This window comes from Lithobates pipiens, unplaced genomic scaffold (assembly GCF_037356315.1).
Source record: "Lithobates pipiens isolate NorthernLeopardFrog02 unplaced genomic scaffold, aLitPip1_a1.2 Scaffold_27, whole genome shotgun sequence".
NCBI lineage: Eukaryota > Metazoa > Chordata > Amphibia > Anura > Ranidae > Lithobates > Lithobates pipiens.
Window position 1 is genome coordinate 227178642 of NW_027507788.1, and position 24234 is coordinate 227202875.

Genomic DNA, 24234 nt, shown 5'->3' on the forward strand with positions numbered 1-24234 from the left:
ATTCTGCGGAAAGGGGCGTTCCTTCTGCAGAATCTACGCCGGAAGTGGGTGCAGATACCTGTACTGTACAGGTATCTGCACCCCCCTCCCCTCTGAAAGGTGCCGATTGTGGCGCCGGAGGGGGGGAGGGTTCCAATGAGCGGAAGGTCCACTTTAGGGTGGACCTCCGCTTTAACATTAGAAGCGCAGCATCACGTGGGCGTTACCTAGTGCGGTCTGTATGCAAATATAACCTGCCTAGGAACGCCCACTCCTCCAAAACCGCCGCCCAACTCAGCAAAGGCATTTTAATATTTGCATAACTCCTCCCAAGAGCCCGTCCACTGCTTACATCAGGGCTCTTGGGAGGAGTACTGAGGCCGAGTGCTGCGATGTTTTCAGGAAGCTCTGTACAGGCTCCTCCCCCCCAGCCATGATCTGCCTGCGTTTCACATAGAGAAGCACAGAGACCCAGTTAGATTAGCATAACTCCTCCCACGAGCCTGCCTACTGCTAGCATTAGGGCTTAAAACTCTTGTGGGGGTGTAATATTTTCAGCTATGTACCCTGACAGCACCCTGACAACAGTCCTAATCTGTCTAGGTTGCATAGAGAAGCACAGAGACTCAGTTATAGTTGCATAACTCCTCCCAGGAGCCTGCTAGACAATTTGTTTGTTTTCGTTCCATTCAGGTTTTTTTTCTTCGTTTTTCAGATCATTCGTTACGATCTGAATTCGTTATTTTGAATAAATTCCTAAATTCAAAAATTCGTATTTCCGAATTTTAGATTTTCGTATTTCCAAATTTCCCAATCGCTGAATTGTCAAATTTTTGAAAAAAACGTTAAATGGGTTTTTGGTAATTTTGCATATTTCCGATCTAACGCGTTTCGTCAAATCCCGTCGAAAGAAACAAATTGCACATGTCCAGAGCCCGCCCACTGCTGGCATCGGGGCTGAAGGCTCTTGAGAGGAGTACTCAGGCACACTGTCAGCCCCTCCCACAGGATCTGCCTACACTGCATAGAGAAGCAAAGACCCAGTTATATTTGCATATAGAAAAGCAAAGACCCAGTTATATTTGCATATAGAGAAGCAAAGACCCAGTTATATTTGCATAACTCCTCCCACGAACCCGCCCACTGCTTGCATCAGGGCTGAGGTACCTGATGTTTTCAGGAAGAGATGTACAGCCCCCTGCTGGCCCCTCCCACAGGATCTACCTGCATTGTATAGACAAGCACAGAGAGGCGGTGATGACATCACAGGGACTAAAATATGTATGCAATGAAAACAGAAAAAAATATGGGTCGGGTCAGGGAAGGGGGGAGGGGCGGAACCACAAAACATAAGCACAATAAACATTCGTAGAGGTTTTTGAATTAATATTTTTATTTTCAAATTATTAGGAAAACTCTTTTTTCCACTTTTTTACAAAAAAATGATACAAGTTTAAAGGAACTAATGAATGCTTAATAAATAAAAAAGAAAAGGGGTAGGGAAAAAAAAAAAAAAACGCGCCCGGCTCGCCATAAAGCGTCGCCGGCTTCCTGCAGACAGAATACAAAGTAACATTAAAATGTACAAGAAGAAGAAAAATTAGGACATCTTCATTAAATCTTATTCGCTGCCTACAGGCGATGGGCGTCCCGAGGCGGCAAAATCCAGCCCAATCTCTAGGTTGTGATGTCACAGAATCCTTTGGAGCTGATAGGCTGCGTTCAGCATGGCCCATCCCCCCCCCCCATCACACGTAGGCCTGCTTGGAGGAAAATTAAAGAAGGAGAAGACCACTCAGAGAAGATGTCAGTGTTTAACGTAAGTGATGGAGACATGCGGAGAGATAATACGGTAATATTCCTGTACAGGTAGCTCGTTAATAATTCCACAGGGAACGTTTAGCGAATATATATATAATTTTTTTTTTTTTTTACAAATAAAGTGCCCTTCGAACGTTTAAATAATGTCACAAAAAAAAAAAAAAAAGAAGCTTAGTTCAACAAATATTTTCAAGAAAAATAAAAAAAATAATAATTTAAAATGTTGGCAAGCACCATGTCCGGGGTGGGGGAGGGGTAATACTGTCACTGTGCGCTTCCGAAAAGATAAAAAAATAAAAATGTCTGCCTATCGCACCTGGGCTGCTGTGGGGACAGAACAAGGCATGCAGGGATGTTCTAAAGTCACTTAAGCCAGTCCTATATCCTATCCAATTGCAGAAATCTATACATGTATAAAACGTTCGTTGTGCAAACATCACAATCGGGGCAAAAAAAATTGCTGTATTTCCTCTATTATGTGTGATTGATGTATCGCCATCGCCACCTAGTGGGCATAATGCTAAAGTAAGAAAAAATATATATTTTGTGGCCACTAGATGGAGCTGATATAGGATTCACACATAGCGGTAAGAATGGCCTCTGATTGTGCAAATGTTTTGTCACATCCGCACATCGAACGTTTTATACATAGACCCCCCCCTAGGCCTCGGTCAGCATAGGAAAGGTGGGTGTTGAGCAGCCATCGCAACCAGCGTCTTCTATATAGGGCGCAATTTCTGGGGGTGCATTCACACATGCAGGCCCGATCCTGTACACAGCTATGCTGTAAAGGAAAGGATTGAGGGCCCCGTGTCCGCCATGTTTGTTAGCTTCAAGGGGGTTTCAAATGACCATAAAAAAAAAAAGTCTATAAGAGCCACTTGAAGCTGCTCAGGAGTAGCGATGAACTAAAGTTCCAAAGCAATATGATTGGCAGGTTGGCGGCCCAAACAGCGGCAGCCGTGGAATTTCCCGCCAGGCAGGCGTAATAAAGGGGCAGGATTGCTGGTGTCACCATTGACTCAATATGGCCACATGACCATATCTGGTCAGTGGAGTTGTCCAAACATAGCCATGTGGCCATATTTGGATAGTGACATCAGCCATCATCCTCGCCCCTTTGGTATGTGCGGCTGCGGGGTGGAGAATTCTGTGGCCGCAGCCGATTGGGCCAGTTGGTGCCACAATTGACCTAACATTTCCGCATGGCCATACCTGGTCAATGGCATTGTCCAAGTAAAGCCATGTGGCCAAATCTGGATAATGGCATCAGCCAGTATTCCTGCCCCTTTGTTCCGGTCGGCTGCGGGGTGAAGAATTTTGTGGCCGCAGCCGATTGGGCCAGTAATTGCTGACGCCAATGACCTAGTATGGCCACATGGCCATATCTAGTCAATGGCGTTGTCCAAGTGTGGCCATTTTGGGATCATGACATCAGCCAGCATCCTTGCCCCTTTTTTCGCAAGTGGCTGTGGGGTGGAGAATTCACAACCAACTGGGCCAGGTGGTGGCACCATTGACCCAACATGGCCGCATGGCCATATCTGGTCATTGGCATTGTCCAATTATGACCAGGTGGTCATATTGAGATAAAGACATCAGCCGGCATCCTCATCCCCTCGTTACGGGTGGCTGGGAGGCAGAGAACTCTGTGGCTGCAGCAGATTGGGCCAGCTGGTAACACCACTGACCTAACATGGCCGCATGGCCTTATCTGGTCAATAGCATTGTCCAAGTATGGCCATGTGGATAATGACATCAGCCAGCATCCCCGCCCCTTGGTAATATGCGGCAGCAGGGCAGCTGGTGACAATATTGACCTATTATGGTCACATGGCCATATCTGGTCAATGGCATCACTCAAATATGGCCATATTGGGATAATGACATCAGCCACCACCCTTGCCCCTTTGTTACGTGCAGGTGCTGGGTGGAGAACTCCATGGCTGCAGCTGGATGGGCCAGCGGCCTGATATCATTTGACGCCTCGGTTTGGGCCAACTTCAGATCAAAAGGAGGTCCATGACTTCTAAAGCGCTCATTCACATGGACATAGAGGCCCAATCAGTGGTGGCCAGCAGTTAGTACATATCAATGGATGCAATCCTAAAGGGGTGGATGCCCATGGTCCCTCTGCATGCTGTATGGGCCTCTGTGCCCATATGAATAAGACTTAAATGGTATCAGAAGCTACTCAAACATTGACACAAGCCCAAAGGCCGTTGAGGTCCCATTTACAGTTGCGTGGCGCCATAACGTTACACGCCAACTCGCCTTGTATGCTGCCAATGCACCCTAACTTCCCAAAAAGACCATGAACTATTTTTGTAGGGCAAGGCAGCACAATGCAAGTACATTGGGGTGCCATTGAGAATAAATGGTGCCCCCCAATGTGGTAACGCCCCTTGCCCATTCGTTACCTCAACGTGGGAGTGCTAATGGGCCCTTCCTGCTGCTGTCAGGGAAGTAGAACAGCTCAAGCCAGGCTTGACCAGTATCTTCTTACTGGTCATTCTCGCCGGGATACCTGCCCCCCTCTGTGACCCAACCATGCCTTCTATCACCCAACCCAATGAGGGGGCTTTAAATGGTCGCTATGGGCAACACAGACAGTTCTTCTTTCAGATACTTTGCTAAGAGGCTTTGTATGTGTAATAAAAAAAAAATTCACTTGCTTAAACCCATCCGGCGAACATCCCTGGACGCCGACATTGGGCACCAGGTGATGCCGCCAAGTCGTAATTCCATCCTACATCTATAGGAGGGTCACCCCCTGACTTTGATCACATACAGAAGCTTTCTGAAGAAGAGCAGAAGCTCCAACGAAAGACCTGCATCTAAAAAAATCTCTACTCTTCCCAACCCCCCCCCAGGAAACGCCCCTTTCTGGACGCAAATCAAACTTGCGCTAAGAGACAAAAATGGCGGCAGTGACGTAGCGGCAGGAGTCCGCACGCAAAAAATATCGAAGGAACTCAGAATGGAAGGACAGGTGCGCGAGGGTTTCCAAGTCCAGGCAGAGATACGTTTTAAGGGGAAATCTCAGGATCTTTCCGGAAAAGTTCCGGTCCGTCGACTGGCTGAAATTTTCCGGCATTTTATGCCGAGACCGTTTCTTTCCTCTTCAGAGTTTTTTTTTGTTTTTTTCATTATTGCTCAAAGTGCAAACGTAAGTTCAGTTTATAGTTTTTGGGGGGGATTGATAACGTTTTGCAAAAAAAACGTTTGGAAGAATCCAGTTGCGTCGCTGCGTTCTGCGAGGTGACGGGACGTCCTCCGGAAGAAGCCATCTCCAAGGAGGTGCCGATTGTCGCCATGAGAAGAGCCTCGTAAACATCTGCCTGGTGAATGCAGACTTATTTACACCTTTCTCCCGCTATTGCTGGTAGGCTTGGGTCAGTTCCGCGTCATTAAACCTCACTGGAAGAAAAAAATATCAATCAATGTCAACATCAAATAACAAAAAAAAATGTAACAAAAGCTTCTCAATGGCTCAAATCAGGAAACTCCAAACTTTAAAAATAAAGTCCTAAAGACTTTAGGGGGCCAGACTGAGGCCAATGAAAATAGAAAATGCCCCATTGTCAGTGGGGGGAATAGTGCCCCATCATTGGTATCAGTGGGAGGAATAGTGCCCCATCATTGGTATCAGTGGGAGGAATAGTGCCCCATCATTGGTGTCAGTGGGAGGAATAGTGCCCCATCATTGGTGTCAGTGGGGGGAATAGTGCCCCATCATTGGTATCAGTGGGAGGAATAGTGCCCCATCATTGGTGTCAGAGGGAGGAATAGTGCCCCATCATTGGTGTCAGTGGGAGGAATAGTGCCCCATCATTGGTGTCAGAGGGAGGAATAGTGCTCCATCATTGGTATCAGTGGGAGGAATAGTGCCCCATCATTGGTATCAGTGGGAGGAATAGTGCCCCATCATTGGTGTCAGTGGGGGGAATAGTGCCCCATCATTGGTATCAGTGGGAGGAATAGTGCCCCATCATTGGTGTCAGAGGGAGGAATAGTGCCCTATCATTGGTGTCAGTGGGAGGAATAGTGCCCTATCATTGGTGTCAGTGGGAGGAATAGTGCCCCATCATTGGTGTCAGAGGGAGGAATAGTGCTCCATCATTGGTATCAGTGGGAGGAATAGTGCCCCATCATTGGTATCAGTGGGAGGAATAGTGCCCCATCATTGGTGTCAGTGGGAGGAATAGTGCCCCATCATTGGTGTCAGTGGGAGGAATAGTGCCCCATCATTGGTGTCAGAGGGAGGAATAGTGCTCCATCATTGGTATCAGTGGGAGGAATAGTGCCCCATCATTGGTATCAGTGGGAGGAATAGTGCCCCATCATTGGTGTCAGTGGGAGGAATAGTGCCCCATCATTGGTGTCAGTGGGAGGAATAGTGTCCCATCATTGGTGTCAGTGAGAGGAATAGTGCCCCATCATTGGTGTCAGTGAGAGGAATAGTGCCCCATCATTGGTGTCAGTGAGAGGAATATTGTCCCATCATTGGTGTCAGGGGGAGGAATAGTGCCCCATCATTGGTATCAGTGGGGGGAATAGTGCCCCATCATTGGTATCAGTGGGGGGAATAGTGCCCCATCATTGGTATCAGTGGGAGGAATAGTGCCCCATCATTGGTGTCAGTGGGAGGAATAGTGCCCCATCATTGGTGTCAGAGGGAGGAATAGTGCCCCATCATTGGTATCAGTGGGAGGAATAGTGCCCCATCATTGGTGTCAGTGGGAGGAATAGTGTCCCGTCATTGGTGTCAGTGAGAGGAATAGTGCCCCATCATTGGTGTCAGTGAGAGGAATAGTGCCCCATCATTGGTGTCAGAGGGAGGAATAGTGCTCCATCATTGGTATCAGTGGGAGGAATAGTGCCCCATCATTGGTATCAGTGGGAGGAATAGTGCCCCATCATTGGTGTCAGTGGGAGGAATAGTGCCCCATCATTGGTGTCAGTGGGAGGAATAGTGCCCCATCATTGGTGTCAGAGGGAGGAATAGTGCTCCATCATTGGTATCAGTGGGAGGAATAGTGCCCCATCATTGGTATCAGTGGGAGGAATAGTGCCCCATCATTGGTGTCAGTGGGAGGAATAGTGCCCCATCATTGGTGTCAGTGGGAGGAATAGTGTCCCATCATTGGTGTCAGTGAGAGGAATAGTGCCCCATCATTGGTGTCAGTGAGAGGAATAGTGCCCCATCATTGGTGTCAGTGAGAGGAATAGTGTCCCATCATTGGTGTCAGGGGGAGGAATAGTGCCCCATCATTGGTATCAGTGGGGGGAATAGTGCCCCATCATTGGTATCAGTGGGGGGAATAGTGCCCCATCATTGGTATCAGTGGGAGGAATAGTGCCCCATCATTGGTGTCAGTGGGAGGAATAGTGCCCCATCATTGGTGTCAGAGGGAGGAATAGTGCCCCATCATTGGTATCAGTGGGAGGAATAGTGCCCCATCATTGGTGTCAGTGGGAGGAATAGTGTCCCGTCATTGGTGTCAGTGAGAGGAATAGTGCCCCATCATTGGTGTCAGTGAGAGGAATAGTGCCCCATCATTGGTGTCAGTGGGAGGAAAAGTGCCCCATCATTGGTGTCAGTGGGAGGAATAGTGCCCCATCATTGGTGTCAGTGAGAGGAATAGTGCCCCATCATTGGTGTCAGTGGGAGGAATAGTGCCCCATCATTGGTGTCAGTGAGAGGAATAGTGCCCCATCATTGGTGTCAGTGGGAGGAATAGTGCCCCATCATTGGTGTCAGTGGGAATTATAATGTCCCATCATTTGGTGTCAATGGGAGGTATAGTGCCTCATTATTGGTATCAGTGGGAAGAATAGTGCCCCATCATTGGGAAGAATAGTGCCCCATTATTGGTATCAGTGGGAGGTATAGTGCCCCATCATTGGTATCAGTGGGAGGAATAGTGCCCCATCATTGGAAGGAATAGTGCCCCATCATTGGTGTCAGTGGGAGGAATAGTGCCCCATTATCGGTATCAGTGGGAGGAATAGTGCCCCATCATTGGTATCAGTGGGGGGAACAGTGCCCCATCATTGATATCAGTGGAGGAATAGTGCCCCATCATTGGAAGGAATAGTGCCCCATCATTGGTATCAGTGGGAGGAATAGTGCCCCATCATTGGTATCAGTGGGAGGAATAGTACCCCATCATTAGTATCAGTGGGAGGAATAGTGCCCTATCATTGGTGTCAGTGGGAGGAATAGTGTCCCATCATTGGTGTCAGTGGGAGGAATAGTGCCCCATCATTGGTGTCAGTGGGAGGAATAGTGCCCTATCATTGGTGTCAGTGGGAGGAATAGTGCCCTATCATTGGTGTCAGTGGGAGGAATAGTGCCCTATCATTGGTGTCAGTGGGAGGAATAGTGTCCCATCATTGGTGTCAGTGGGAGGAATAGTGCCCCATCATTGGTGTCAGTGGGAGGAATAGTGTCCCATCATTGGTGTCAGTGGGAGGAATAGTGCCCCATCATTGGTGTCAGTGGGAGGAATAGTGCCCTATCATTGGTGTCAGTGGGAGGAATAGTGTCCCATCATTGGTGTCAGTGGGAGGAATAGTGCCCCATTATTGGTATCAGTGGAAGGTATAGTGCCCCATCATTGGTATCAGTGGGAGGAATAGTGCCCCATTATTAGTATCAGTGGAAGGTATATGGCCCCATCATTGGTATCAGTGGGAGGAATAGTGCCCCATTATTAGTATCAGTGGAAGGTATAGTGCCCCATCATTGGTATCAGTGGGAGGAATAGTGCCCCATCATTGGTATCAGTGGGAGGAATAGTGCCCCATTATTAGTATCAGTGGAAGGTATATGGCCCCATCATTGGTATCAGTGGGAGGAATAGTGCCCCATTATTAGTATCAGTGGAAGGTATAGTGCCCCATCATTGGTATCAGTGGGAGGAATAGTGCCCCATTATTAGTATCAGTGGAAGGTATATGGCCCCATCATTGGTATCAGTGGGAGGAATAGTGCCCCATTATTGGTATCAGTGGAAGGTATAGTGCCCCATCATTGGTATCAGTGGGAGGAATAGTGCCCCATTATTAGTATCAGTGGAAGGTATATGGCCCCATCATTGGTATCAGTGGGAGGAATAGTGCCCCATTATTAGTATCAGTGGAAGGTATAGTGCCCCATCATTGGTATCAGTGGGAGGAATAGTGCCCCATCATTGGTATCAGTGGGAGGAATAGTGCCCCATTATTAGTATCAGTGGAAGGTATATGGCCCCATCATTGGTATCAGTGGGAGGAATAGTGCCCCATTATTAGTATCAGTGGAAGGTATAGTGCCCCATCATTGGTATCAGTGGGAGGAATAGTGCCCCATTATTAGTATCAGTGGAAGGTATATGGCCCCATCATTGGTATCAGTGGGAGGAATAGTGCCCCATTATTAGTATCAGTGGAAGGTATAGTGCCCCATCATTGGTATCAGTGGGAGGAATAGTGCCCCATCATTGGTATCAGTGGGAGGAATAGTGCCCCATTATTAGTATCAGTGGAAGGTATAGTGCCCCATCATTGGTATCAGTGGGAGGAATAGTGCCCCATTATTAGTATCAGTGGAAGGTATAGTGCCCCATCATTGGTATCAGTGGGAGGAATAGTGCCCCATTATTAGTATCAGTGGAAGGTATAGTGCCCCATCATTGGTATCAGTGGGAGGAATAGTGCCCCATCATTGGTATCAGTGGGAGGAATAGTGCCCCATTATTAGTATCAGTGGAAGGTATATGGCCCCATCATTGGTATCAGTGGGAGGAATAGTGCCCCATTATTAGTATCAGTGGAAGGTATAGTGCCCCATCATTGGTATCAGTGGGAGGAATAGTGCCCCATCATTGGTATCAGTGGGAGGAATAGTGCCCCATTATTAGTATCAGTGGAAGGTATAGTGCCCCATCATTGGTATCAGTGGGAGGAATAGTGCCCCATTATTAGTATCAGTGGAAGGTATATGGCCCCATCATTGGTATCAGTGGGAGGAATAGTGCCCCATTATTAGTATCAGTGGAAGGTATATGGCCCCATCATTGGTATCAGTGGGAGGAATAGTGCCCCATTATTAGTATCAGTGGAAGGTATAGTGCCCCATCATTGGTATCAGTGGGAGGAATAGTGCCCCATCATTGGTATCAGTGGGAGGAATAGTGCCCCATTATTAGTATCAGTGGAAGGTATATGGCCCCATCATTGGTATCAGTGGGAGGAATAGTGCCCCATTATTAGTATCAGTGGAAGGTATATGGCCCCATCATTGGTATCAGTGGGAGGAATAGTGCCCCATTATTAGTATCAGTGGAAGGTATAGTGCCCCATCATTGGTATCAGTGGGAGGAATAGTGCCCCATTATTAGTATCAGTGGAAGGTATAGTGCCCCATCATTGGTATCAGTGGGAGGAATAGTGCCCCATTATTGGTATCAGTGGGAGGAATAGTGCCCCATTATTGGTATCAGTGGGAGGAATAGTGGGCTGCAGTTTGGAGACCATTTGGTAGAAATGACGGCTTGCTGCTGGTTAAGGTTCCATTTATGCCACTAGAGTAGATCCTCGTACATCGCAGGCCATTCATTTCAATGGGCTCTCCTATGAGCAAGAAACACTCAGAAGTCGTCCTTGCCCATTTTGAGAAATGGCACCGCACTGAAACGCATGGTGATATAACACCCGTGCGTTTTGGCTCATGCAAAAAAAAAAAACAGCGCATTCCCTGATGCTTGGGGTTGCCAGTAAGAATCTTATGTCTGTAAAGGGCATTTCTGTGCATTGCTGGGAAAGCACAATTTTGCGCATGTTCCCACAAATGTGAACCTAGGGGTAATAATTTCTGTACAGAGACTCCTAATCTCTACAACTGCCCCCCCCCCCCCCCCATTGTGTGCAGACTGTAGAATTATATCAGCAGGAGTCACAACTCCACCCCCTAAAAAAAAGCGGGGGGTCCAGGTGACCAACTGAATCTCTAAAAGTATAACTAAAAGGCAAAACTTTGTTTTAGTTTTGGATGGAGTGGAGTGGGAGGGAAGCGACTTTTGAGAGTTTACACTGCAGTCTATGGCACTCAAGTCGCATAAAAGTAGTGCAGGAACCTTTTTAATATCGCTGCGACTTTAAGTCACATCGATTTGAAATGGCTTCCATTGAAAATACATGGGCTGCGACTTGGCATGCGACTTTATGGGGTTGATTTACTAAAGCTGGAGAGTGAAAAATCCAGCGCAGCTGTTCATGGCAGCCAATCGGCTTCTAATTTCAGCTTATTCAATGAAGCTTTGCCAACAAAAGCTGGAAGCCGACTACCATGCAGAGCTGCACCAGGATTTTGCACTCTTCAGTTTTAGAAAATCAACCCCCATGTGTCCAAAGTCACATGACAAGTCACACATGTATCCCAAGGGGCCCGGGCCCCAACCAACAACTTGTTGCTGCTGTGGTAGCTAGCAATTGCTAAAGCAGGGCAGCCACCGAGCGAGCCGATGCAGCTCACTTAGGTCCAGCTGCAGGGGGAAGATGGAGTGATATCATCTGCACTCCGCCTTTCCCTGCAGACCAGATGCTGGTTTAGGCGCCATGCCAGTTTCAGTTGAGCTCACTGCGGACTGGTCTGGAGACAAGTTGTTAGACATCACAATGGTAAATTAATTGACAATGTTGCTGGATGTGGCTGTCTCTTTCTTGGATTGGGCTGTTTCTTTGCTATATGGGGAGTCTCCTTGCTATATGGGGATGTCCCTGTTGGATTGGACCATCTCTTAGCTGGACTGGGATGTCCCTTTGCTGAATATATGAGGATGATTCTTTGCTGGATGGGGATGTCTAATTTCTGAATATATGGGGCTGTCTTTGCTGGATGGGGATATTGCTTTGCTGAATTTATGTGGATGTCTCTATGCTGGATTGGGATGTCTCCTTGCTGAATTTATGTGGATGTCTCTATGCTGGATTGGGATGTCTCCTTGCTGAATATATGAGGATTTCTCTTTGCTGGATTGGGATGTCTCTTTGCTGAATTTATGTGGATGTCACTATGCTGGGTTGGGATGTCTCTTTGCCTGATTGAAATTTATTTTTGCTGGATTGGACTGTCACTTTACTGACTATATGGGTATGTCTCTCTGCTGGGTTGGGCCGTCTCTTTGCTGAATATATGGGTCTGTCTCTTTGCTGGGTTGGGCTGTCTCTTTGCTGAATATATGGGGATGTCTCTTTTAATGGACTGGATTTATTTTCATTTAGTAAGCCTTAAGAGTGTTAAAACAAAAGTGGGTGCACTGAAGGACTCGTGGGATGGTCAGTGGGCGGATTCAGTGTGACAGCCAGTGGGCGGGCCCTGGGGAATGTTGGTGGTGAGGCCCAGGAGTGCTGCCATCCTAATACCCCCCCCCCCCCCCGCACAGCAAAAACTAACCAACATGTTGCAGTCCCGCCGAGCACGACCGATTCACGTAAATTCATTAAGTTCAATGGGCTGCCCTATGCGTTTTGCCACTCCCAAGAGAATAATGACACCCAGATGTGTGGCTTGCTGCGACTTGGAATCGCCTAATGTGATTGAGGCCTAATTTTATTTTTTTTGTCGGTGTCCCTAGTGGAGGGATTTCCCATCACTTCCTGTCCCTGAGACAAAGTAAAGATAATCTACCCAACAGGGACAGATATAGCAATAAGATACGGCTCTAACCAGGGCCAGGACGGGGGGGGGGGGGGCAGCAGGGGAAGCTGCCCTGGGCACTGTGGTATCATGTGAGGTGGGAGGGGGTGCCAAAAGGATATTGAGGGGATTTGTGTCTTTGCCGCCGCACATATGCGTCCATGGGCGGGGAGGTTCCTTTTCTGGGAGCGCACTCCCAGTACAGCGACTGAGCCGTCATAGAACAGCCTCTGGTCACTTGCAATGATCGGGACCTGGTGGGATGGGCTTCTGATCATGTGACCACTGTGACAGCCAATCACAGTGGTCACGTGACCAGGCAGTCCTTCCCGCCCCCGAGTTGTAAAGACCCATTTAAAGGGATGCTGGAAAGGGGTGAACCCGGACATTACTATAAAACGAAGATCTGTAGACACTTACGAGGCCGTCAAAGTGGAATTCAGAAGTAAAGTGGTTCTTATCCTGTAGAGCTGGGCCAGGGTAAGTTTCCTGTGCTGCCCCGACTGAGGATCCGACATCGTACTCTTGGCACAGCCAGGAGCGCTAGCATTGTCCAGTTCAATGTCCTCGCCACACTGTTCAGGCAAAGAGCTGCCGTACACGTGGGACTCCGGGTCGAACTCAAACTCCGGGAGAGAGTCCAGCTGGTCAGACAGCGGGTCCGTTAACTTCTCGCTCTCGTCGTCTTTGGAGAACCCCGCCTCCCCCGAATCGGAAAGGTCGGAGGAGCTGCTGCTGCAACTGCTTAAGTTGACCACTTGCACCCTCGTGCAGTCCGACTGGGACCTGGGCTTTACAAAGTGTTTCTCCATGTTCTTCGACGAACGTTCCACCAAGCTAGTCCTTTTGGCAAAATGCCAACCGCTGCCATCGGTGTGGCCGTTGGATTCCGTGAAATGTTCTGGTCCCGGGGACATAAAAAGTTCACACAAGCTTTTACTTTGGGAAAGTTGGGTTTCGTCGTCGGTGTGGTTGGTAGGACCGACGGACACCAGGTGAAGGAGACTGGCTTCTGACTTGGATTTTAGGACCTTGGACTTGCACGGCAAGAGCTGGACTGGGGTTCGGCGTTTGAGCTTTGGCGACGAATTAGAACGCTGGGAACTAACCGACTCCCGCTCTTCTTCTGTCAGTTCTTGTTGTTGGCGCTCCACAAACTCCTCCAGCGAGGTGGGGGAGAGGGTCCCGTAGGCGCTGTCGATGGAGGAGGACCTACACCCGTTGGGCTCCAGTGTCAGGTAGTTGGAATCCCCCACTGGACTCGCCTCCGATGTCTCCATACTTTCAAACATCTCTCTGGTGGGCGTTAAGGAGGATGCCGTGGTGCTAATTGAGGTCTCATCAGACTGGGAGCCAAATGGGCCTTGCTCGGCCTCGGGAGAAGAGAGGTCTTCACTGGCGCCAACCACCACTACCGAGATGGTTTCTGTTGAGCTGTCTGAAGGACTGAAAAAAAAAAAATGAGATACTATTAATGTGCCAAGATAGAGATTCACCCTCAAAATTGGCAAAGTAAACCAATGAAGCATCAATTTATCAACAAAGTAACTGCAAATAAGATGGGAATTGGGCAAACCAAGGTTTCCTTAGATCTCTTCCCGTGGGCCCAACAAGTGACTGTAAACCTCAGACATGAAATCTGAACAAAGCATATCCCTCTACGGTGTGTACTTGTCTGAATCCATAGCGATAAGTGTCATTTCTTTCTGCTGCCTCCTTCCTCTGCTATATGCAGGAGTCACACCAGTGACACTAAGATTAAAAAAAGGTGACGGGGAGGGAGATCCAGCATACCACCTGTGATTGACAGCCTCAGCTCTGTTGCTGTGTGAATGGGGGGGGGGGGGGGTGTCCCTTCCCTCCCCTCCACTCCATTCAGCTCTCCTTACTGAGCTCTGCAGAGTGTAACTTCAGTCTTCAGCTCCCCACCCCACTTTCTGAAAGCTCAGGCAAGCTTTAAAAATGCTGAACTTTGAACAGATGTAGAAAAGAGAATACTCTAGATAAAGAGGTACATCTTATGTAGGAGGATTTGTTTTATCTCTGTGTATCACCTGAGGACAGTCACTTTACTGGGTATATGGAAGGGTTTACAAGTACAGAACAGTTGCTGTTGAGGTTCTCAACAAATGGGCCATGGCCCACTACCAGGTTATGGCCTCCCTGATCCCGGACATCGAGGTAGCTGCAGACCCACTAACCTCATATATTGCCACCTAACCTCCCATAGTGGCCTGCAGTGCCCCCAGGCCCCTATGACCCCTCAGTCCCTAAAATGCCTGAATCTCCCATAGTGGTCTGCAGTGCCCCTCAACCTCTCATAGTGCCACTAGGCCTCCCAAGAACCCTCAGTCCCTACAGTGCCCCTCAACCTTCCATAGTGGCCCGCAGTGTCCCTAGACCTCTCATAGTGCCACCAGGCCCCCTAACAGCCCTCAGTCCCTAAAGTGCCCCTCAACCTCACATAGTCGCCCAGCAGTGCCTCTCAACCTCTCATGGTGCCACCAGGCCTCCTAAGAGCCCTCAGTCACTACAGTGCTCCTCAACCACCCATAATGGCCTGCAGTGCCCCTCCAACCTCTCATGGTGCCACCAGCCCCCCTAACAGCCCTCAGTCCCTAAAGTGCCCCTCAACCTCACATAGTCGCCCAGCAGTGCCTCTCAACATCTCATGGTGCCACCAGGCCTCCTAAAAACCCTCATTCACTACAGTGCTCCTCAACCACCCATAATGGCCTGCAGTGCCCCTCCAACCTCTCATGGTGCCACCAGCCCCCCTAACAGCCCTCAGTCCCTAAAGTGCCCCTCAACCTCACATAGTCGCCCAGCAGTGCCTCTCAACCTCTCATGGTGCCACCAGGCCTCCTAAAAACCCTCATTCACTACAGTGCTCCTCAACCACCCATAATGGCCTGCAGTGCCCCTCCAACCTCTCATGGTGCCACCAGCCCCCCTAACAGCCCTCAGTCCCTAAAGTGCCCCTCAACCTCACATAGTCGCCCAGCAGTGCCTCTCAACCTCTCATGGTGCCACCAGGCCTCCTAAGAGCCCTCAGCCTCTACAGCGCACTCTTGACCGCCCATTGGCTGGAGTAAAGCTGGCCATACACATAGTAGAATTTTGTTTCATTTTGGGAACATTCGCTAAACTTTCAAGGACTTTCTGAGGACTTTCGTTTCGTACGAAATTCTACTTGGTGTATGGCCAGATTTGGGCCAGCTTTGGGTTTTGAAGGCCATTTGCTATATGAGTGTAGGGTAGTAATAAGGTTTTACCTGCGCGGGATATCAGTGCTGCTTCGCCGTAGAATGGTCGGTGAGCTGGGTGTGGAGGTTCCGCTTTCCATATCCTCCTCCTCTTCCGGAAGGCGAGACCCTTGTTGCTGGCTTTGCGCATGCTCTTGACGTAATCGTTGCAAGAGGTTCTAGGGAGACAGAGCCGTATTTACTTAATGGCAAACCATTTTTAGGAGATTGCAAAACCACGTGTGTGTATTTAATACTGTAGTGCAGTGGACAGTGCCGTCATCATGGAATAATCAGAATACTTGTGTGCCAATATCCTATCGACTGTTATGGATCAGGACTCTCTGCATTCCAATAAGAAACAAATACAGCATTTGGCCACTAGATGGGGCTAATTGTTATAGAAAATAGGATACTCTGCGCCATCTAGTGACCAAATGTGGTATCTTCTGTTTTAAATCAATGAAAAACTTTTGACCAGAGCAAGAAATAGTTTATTCATTTTTTTTTATATCCGATTTGCACCAAACACACATACATGCATTTTCACTAAGTTGATTGCTATGCATTTTATTTTTTACATCTTTATCTAGTAGAAGTAGAGTAAGACTAAAGAACTGTGCAAAGGGGATAAAATAGGTAACAGTGCCATCAGCAGGCTGAAACTGGTATATGCATATTAGGTTTTGAGGTTTAAAGTGAACCTTCACCTATCATCGAGGGAACAGCCTCACATAATTGCCCCCCAATCCCCCAAATACTTATACTCATCTTATCTTTGCTTCCTTTCCATTACATTAGGGCAAACTGAGAAGTGAAGCACAGAAATCTCACCCCTGGAGTCATCAAGAGATCCAAGAGGCCAAGTGGGAGGTTGAGCCCAATAGAACCGACTTACAATGAACTAACCAAATAAAAAAATCTAATTACAGTAATACCTCGGATTGCGAGTAATGCAGTTTTACGAGCGTTTCGCAATACGAGCTATTTAAAAAAAAAAAAATCCTGACTCGATTTGCGAGCGTTGTCTCACAAGACGAGCGGGATTCAAGCCTCTGGGGTGTGCAGTACCGCATGCGGGCAGAGGTGCGGGGGGGGGGGGGCAGTGATGCTCGGAGACGCTCCGTTTCCGAGTGTCTCCGCCGCTCCCACACCTCTGGCCACATACAGTACTGCATACACTAGCAGTGACTGTGGAACAAATTATCTGAGTTTCCATTGATTCGAATGGGGAAACTCGCTTTGATATATGAGTGCTTTGGAGTACAAGCATTCTTCTGGAACGAAATATGCTCGTAATCCAAGGTATTACTGTATTAGGTTAGGCAGCCACCTGAGCGCTATTTTCTGCCAATACTGTCATACCCAAGCTTAACACTAGGTGGCAGTGTAAGATTTCCTAATACTAAATGCATTGCAAAAAAAAACACATAGACTCACCTGTGCGTTATAAAGTGCTTCCACCCACCCTCGGCACAGGGACTGGCCGCTGGCTTGAAACGTATAGGCTGCCACGGCACTTCTATATTCATTCAGGTAGATCAATAAGAATGAACCTGGAAAGAGGACAGATACAAAATATCCATTAAAACTAAACCAAAAAAAAAAAGATGCACTTAGAAAATACTATATAAGGTGGAATCAGACACATAGATGAAGGTTACAGAAATCCACTAGAGGTGATAATAAAGTTAGGAATGTGGGGGGGTAGCAAGGAAACGTCTAAGGCCCCTTTCACACGGGCGGCTGTTCTGCCGCTGTTAAAAACATGTTTTGTTATTTTGAAATTCAGAGAATCCTGGCACAGCGTTCACTTGCAGTTGTACATTGCGTTTAGCTGCGTTTAGCTGCGTCTGCGTTTAGCTGCGTTTGGAAAATTCTTGCCATTTCTGATGTGCTTCCTATTGTTTTTCTTTCCTTGTTGCCGCTGCTATCTGCAGGAGAAATAGTACACTGCGATTACCTGCGGTTATGTGCTTATAGCTGCGCTACATCGCACCTGGACGCATACAATTCTATTTTTTCTATTCGCACCGAACCGCATGTAACGAAATCGCGGCTAAACGCTGTGTGTGAATGGGGCCATAGGAAAGCATTGTGTGCTTTTAGCTGCGGTAGAAAACTAGAAAATCCGCAGCTAAAAGCACCATTCTATCCGTCCGTGTGAAAGGGGCCTAAATCTAAAACTTCCAAGTCAGCGACACCTGACATCCGTGTGTCATCCTGTAGTGGTGCAGCTCCTGGCGTAAAAGAGGTCTCAGCATGCAGCGGGATCCAGGCCCACAAGTGTTAGATACGGGACATTTCTTAAGGCCAGTGGCAGCCCGTCCAATAGGGGCGCCTGAGCTCCGCCCCCTCTATCTACGGCCGCCCTCCCCTATTCATGCTCTTTCCATCGTCACCGTCACCCCCTATTCATGCGTCCTGCCCATTTCACGACACCAGGCTCCTGAACTACAGTGGCTGGGGTGTTTTTTTGAAGCACCTGATTAGAGCCAGAGGCTGATCACCCGATTGACTGAAAGGACAGGCGATCTTATTGGATGCCTAGGAGGGGGGAAAGGAGACGCATGGCGGAAGCGAAGAGGAGGAGAAGACACAGGAGCCACTCCCCGATGCCCGCCGCTCCTTGATGTCCACCGCTGCCCAATTCCCCCCCCCCCCCCCGCCACCTAGATGGGGTAAGTGGACCTACCTGCTTTGAGTTTGCCGCCCTCCCCCCCAACAAAAAAACCACGAGCCGCCACTGCTTAAGGCCCCCTTCACACTTGTACGACCTAAAAGTCGCGTGACTTGGAGCAATGCCTGTGTAATCTTGAGGTCTATGGACCTCAAGTCGCATCAAAGTCAGACCAAAGTAGTGCAGAGAATACTTTAAAGTCGCTACGACTTGAAGTTGCACAGATATGAACACTACTCATTGGATATCATGGGGTACGACTTGTCATGCGACTTTGCAGTCCCAAGTTGCAGGGCAAGTCGCACAAGTGTGAAAGGGGCCTTAAAGTAGTTGTAAACCCTTCCATATTCCCAGTAAAGTTACTGGCCTCAGGTGATACAAAGGGATTAAACAAACATAAGTTGTACCTGTCTACCTGTGGCCTTTTCTTCTCTACATGTCTTTAAGGTGTGGAATTCAAAAAGCTTGTCTGGGCTGTCAGAAAAAGTGGAAAGCTGAAGCTACACTCTGCAGAGCACAGTGAGGAGAGCTCTGAGAGCTGATTGGAGGGAACTGACACACCCCCCCCCTTCACGCAGCACACAAGAACAGAGCTGAGGCTCTCAATCACAGGCTGTGTGCTGGAGCTCCCTACCCTGTCACCTCTTTATCTTTTGGTGTCAGAAAAACTTGGCAGAAGTGACTCATGCAGATAGCAGAGGAAGGAGGAGCTGCGCATGGTAACCAATCAGCTTCTAACTTCAGATTGCTCAATTAAAGGGGTTGTAAAGGCAAACAGTGCATTCTATGCATTAAGATAAAAAAACTTCTGTGTGCAGCAGACGCCCTCAGCCCCCCCCCCTAATACTTACCTGAGTCCCATCTCAATCCAACGATGTTGCACGAGAGCCACGGCTGTCCGGGATTCTCCCTTCTGGTTGGCTGAGACACAGTAGAAGATGCTATTGGCGTCAAAGGCAGTGAACCAATGAGGAGAGAGAGGGGGCAGGGGCAGGGCTCCATGGCTGAATGAACACACAGAGCAACGGCTCGGTGCTCCCATAGCAAGCTGCTATAGGGGCAAGAGGGAGGGGCCAGGAGTGCCGGCGCGGGACCCGAGAAGAGGAGGATCGGGGCTGCTCTGTGCAAAACCAACTACACAGAGCAGGTAAGTATGACATGTTTGTTATTTTTAATGTAGAGACAGAATAACTCTAAACTACACATTGCCTTCCTTGGTTTATAAAACATGGACTTGTCCTTTAAAAATAAAAAATAAAAGGTGCTGCTGAAGGCCATAAGGACCCTTCTTTCATCTGTCTGCTCTATAGCCCGCAGGTATTATCCTCTCCCATGTCGGTCTTGTTACCTCCATTCAGTGTTTGTTCTGGATACACAATGTCAGATCTCCAACCAGACAAAAGGACAATATTTATCTTTCATCTACGAGGCACATCTGCTCCACGGACAAAGTCCCCGACAAAGAGCCGGGCCGGGGGAAAGATCAACTACCCAGAAGTCAGTGCAAATAAATAGAAGCACAACATATGTAGACAAGGAGCTGGACACACCCGGGACGGATTTTCATATTTTAACCAGGTAAGTACCTTAAAGAAGATCTAATATTATAAGCCCACGAGCCGCCTATGATTACAATAAGATATAAACCAATGCTGATATTTCCTTTATCAGTGTAGCAGCCTGGCCTGGAACAGGGATGCTGTCAAATAGAGTTTGCTAGGTGGTAACTAACCTAGCCAATTGTTAGGGGGATCTCCTGATTCTTTTCCTACTTCTGAGTTTGATGCACTTCTCTCCTCTACCAGTGGGTGGCATTGTTAGCTATGGCATTAGAACGATAAGGTGCATATGAACTTATGGAATATGAGTGGATAGGTTGCGCTAGCCAATCGGTAGGGGTTTTCTTGGGCCTGCCGGGAGAGCCTATTTATTTGGGAGGAGTCAGGCGATTGGTGCCACCTGGGCGGCTGTCTGGGTGGATATGTATGTGTTGAAAGCTCCCAGCTACTAGGCAGTTGAGGCCTATCTGGGAGTTCCCTGGTAGCAGTTGAGGCCTTTCCAGGAGTTCCCTGGTAGCAGTTGAGGCCTATCCAGGAGTTCCCTGGTAGCAGTTGAGGCCTATCCAAGAGTTCCCTGGTAGCAGTTGAGGCCTATCCAAGAGTTCCCTTGTTACTAGGCAGTTGAGGCCTATCCAGGAGTTCCCTGGTAGCAGTTGAGACCTGTCCAGGAGTTCCCTTGTAGCAGTTGAGTTCTATCCAGGAGTTCCCTGGTAGCAGTTGAGGCCTGTCCAGGAGTTCCCTGGTAGCAGTTGAGGCCTGTCCAGGAGTTCCCTGGTAGCAGTTGAGGCCTGTCCAGGAGTTCCCTGGTAGCAGTTGAGGCCTATCCAGGAGTTCCCTGGTAGCAGTTGAGGCCTATCCAGGAGTTCCCTGGTAGCAGTTGAGGCCCATCCAGGAGTTCCCTGGTAGCAGTTGAGGCCCATCCAGGAGTTCCCTGGTTGCTAGGCAGTTGAGGCCTATCCAGGGACAGAAGGAGTAGCATAGGGTTGGGGCTTCATGTTGGAAGCCTGACCAAGTTGCACAGGCTCTGCCGGCCAGAGAACCCCTCTTTGACGGAGGTGAAGGGACAGAGTTGCTAATGGAGGACAACCATTCCTGTCGCCAGAGGCAAAGCTTGAACCAAGGTCAGAGGTAAAGGGGAAACTGTCGCCTTCAAGGGACAATGCTCCTATCATCAGAGGCCAAAGTTCATAGTCTGGGAGAGAGTACCAGAGCAGCCTTTTTAACTAACCGGGGTCAGTGAAGAAGTTGGGAAAGCCTCAGCAGAAGTCAAGCTAGGGACCCAGCAGGATAGCAGGGGATGACGCTTGCAAGAGAGTTCAGCAGTTGAGCGAGTAAGGGACTCAGCAGGTCAGCGTGGGTAGCACTCGGAAGATACAGCAGTTGGCTGTGAGAAGTTCAAGGGACCCAGTGGCAGTGGGAGTCCGAGGTGTCTTCAAGAGAGACTGCAAGTTTAAGTTCAGGAAGCGGCTGCGAGATAGAGGCCAGATCCTACACAATGAGGATAACAAGTCGGTATGTGTACAGATCTGTGTTTAAGTCAGAATACCAGTTCAGTTGCTAATGGGAACATCTCTCCAGATGCAGTTCAGCTTTAAGGCCCCTGGAGCCATACCATCCATATACCAGTTATCTTTTAGTGAGTCTTAGAGTCTGCTACGTGCTTTTGCACCTACTCAAATGGTGTCCTGGCTCTAACCCTCTTTCCCCAGTTCTTTAAGAGAATATAAATCTCTTTGTTCTGCATCATCAAAGTGTCTGGCACCCAACTTAATCTACACCCACCATGCCTAGTGACCCACACTGCGAGAATGGATGTCAGCTCTCCCTGACTCTGGAGGTCACCATTAGGCCTTTGGAGGTCGGGGATGCCTCTACATTAGGAACTGTCAAATGTTTTTTGAGAACGCCAACCTACCTGTGTCCTTCAGCTCCCTACAGACGATCTTATCCACCAATAGGGGCTGGCGGATCACTTTGGTCCTCTCCGCCTTCTTAACCGGCTTTGTGATGAGGAAGAGATCCGTGAATAGGAAGCAGTAAACGTCCATCTGAAATTAGGAAGAGGTTGATATTAGTTTGTGGGAAAATCTTGGTGCCCAATACCTTGGTATCTACTTCAGAGCCCTTTCACGCTGAGGCGCTTTTCAAGTACTTTGGCGCTAAAAGAAAAAAAAAAGGGGGCTAGAAAAGCTCCCGAAAACCTATTTCCATTAAATTCAATAAAAGCTTTTACATTGGGAGTGGCGCGCTGGCAGGGAGGTGAAAAAACTCCTACAAGCGGCATCTTTGGAGGAAAGTCTAAGGGTAGTTGTTAAGTCACCCTTCCGTCATGTAACATTTCTTCGGCCTAGCGACTGGCTGCTAGGTCTGAGCATCATTGGAGGAGGTCACATGCTCCCCTTACCTGGAAGTGCTGACTACGACAGGAGAAGGTTTAACAGGAGATTGCTGGGCTAAGTATCAGGTGGTCAAGGGTGTGGCTCCTTACCAGAGACATTGTCACTTTGCCCCTCTTTAGGCTGGGTTCACACTATGTGTGGCCACGGGGCATTGCAGGGGGTCCGACACGTCCCCACTCAGCATTTCAGGTCTGAATTTGGACCTGCAACTGAGCTAAAGACGCACAGGACTTTTCCCCAGTTGAGCCGGTCACACTCTCCTGTCATGCAAATTGGATGCAGGGAAACCCACATCCAATTCGCAATAGTGTGAACCCAGCCCCAAGCCCTGCAAAGGCAGCTGCTAACTATGCATCAAGGGTCTGCAGTCTAAAGCAATATTCTGATTGGCTGCCATAGACTGCTACAAATCAATTCTACATACATTATGGTAAAACTACAGGTAATAAGGTACCAATGTGTATATCCCCCAAAAATCACCTTGCTGTCTTTTCCTTCCTTCATCTTCAGGCTGCCTTCCAGCAGAAGCTGTCGTGTCTCGTCCGGAGATGTCCCAATCATGGGTGCCGTCAGATCCAACTTGCAGAACTCCTTCAAAAGCTACACCAAGAAATAATAGTCTCCATCATTATTGAAGCACGAATCCTAACAATGAGTCAATCTTATAACATATATTTATCTGTTTGTGCTACACTATAGGGGCTGGCAGTTAGTGGACACCTGACCTTCATACCTAAATGAGCTTGTTGGACATTCCACTCTAAAACCATGGCCATTAACATGGAGTTGGCCAACCTTTGTGGCCGCAACAGCCTCCACTCTTCTGGGAAGTCTTTCTACAAAACTTTGGAGGGTATCTAGAGAAATTTGAGCCCATTCAGCCAAAAGAGCATTTTTTGACGTCAAGTACCGAGGTTGGGTGAGAAGACCTGGCTCACAATTCTGGGTGTTCAGTAGGATTGAGGTTAGGGGTCTGTGCAGGTCACTCCAATTCCTCCACACCAAACTCATCAGACCATGTCTTTATGGAGTTGGCTTTGTACACAGTCATGCTGGAATTGAGAATGACCATTTCAAGACTGTTGCCATGAGACTGGAAGTACAGGGGAGGGCTAGAGCCCCCGATCATCCAAAACAAGATTTGTGAGGTCAGGTATTGATGTTGTATGAGAAGACCTGACTCACAATCCATATCATCCCAAAGGTGTTCAGTAGGTTTGAGGTCAGGTCTCTGTGCAGGAAACTCAAATTCTTCCACATCAAATTGGTCAAGCCATGTCTTTATGGAGGCAGTACAAACTGCTCAAACCATGTGTTTATGGATCTGGTCTAAACTGGTCAAACCATGCCTTTATGGAGCTGGTCCAAACTAGTCAAAGCACGTGTTTATGGAGCTGGTCCAAACTAGTCGAACCATGTCTTTATGGAGCTGGTCCAAACTAGTCGAACCATGTCTTTATGGAGCTGGTCCAAACTAGTCGAAGCACGTGTTTATGGAGCTGGTCCAAACTAGTCGAACCATGTCTTTATGGAGGTGGTCCAAACTAGTCGAACCATGTCTTTATGGAGCTGGTCCAAACTAGTCGAACCATGTCTTTATGGAGCTGGTCCAAACTAGTCGAACCATGTCTTTATGGAGCTGGTCCAAACTAGTCAAATCATGTCTGTATGGAGGTAGCTTTGTACACAAGGGCATTGCCATACTGGAACAGAAAAGGGTCTACCCCAAACTGTTACTCCAAGTTTGTAAGGGCACAATAGTCTACAATTAACAATACCCTTTACTGGAAACACCTTAACTCAGTGACTTGAAGGGTGTCCACATGCTTTTAGCCATATAGTGTGTTACCAAGATTCACATCTAGCT

The 24234-nt window shown here is 48.3% G+C and overlaps 1 protein-coding gene across 5 annotated transcripts in view; it reads right to left on the minus strand.

Annotated features, from left to right (window-relative positions):
• Nucleotides 1–1354: 1354 nt before the first annotated feature.
• The window catches only part of PLEKHG5 (pleckstrin homology and RhoGEF domain containing G5), a 504862-nt gene continuing 481982 nt past the window's right edge, over nucleotides 1355–24234 (minus strand). For all 5 annotated transcript variants that reach the window (XM_077458334.1, XM_077458335.1, XM_077458337.1 and 2 more), the window contains 6 exons: nucleotides 22848–22967; nucleotides 21884–22016; nucleotides 17170–17285; nucleotides 15760–15908; nucleotides 12905–13930; nucleotides 1355–5220 (listed from right to left, as the gene is read on the minus strand). In XM_077458334.1, coding sequence (XP_077314460.1) covers nucleotides 5211–5220; nucleotides 12905–13930; nucleotides 15760–15908; nucleotides 17170–17285; nucleotides 21884–22016; nucleotides 22848–22967 — 1554 coding nt within the window. In that variant the 3' untranslated portion in view covers nucleotides 1355–5210. The remainder of the gene's footprint in view (nucleotides 5221–12904; nucleotides 13931–15759; nucleotides 15909–17169; nucleotides 17286–21883; nucleotides 22017–22847; nucleotides 22968–24234) is intronic.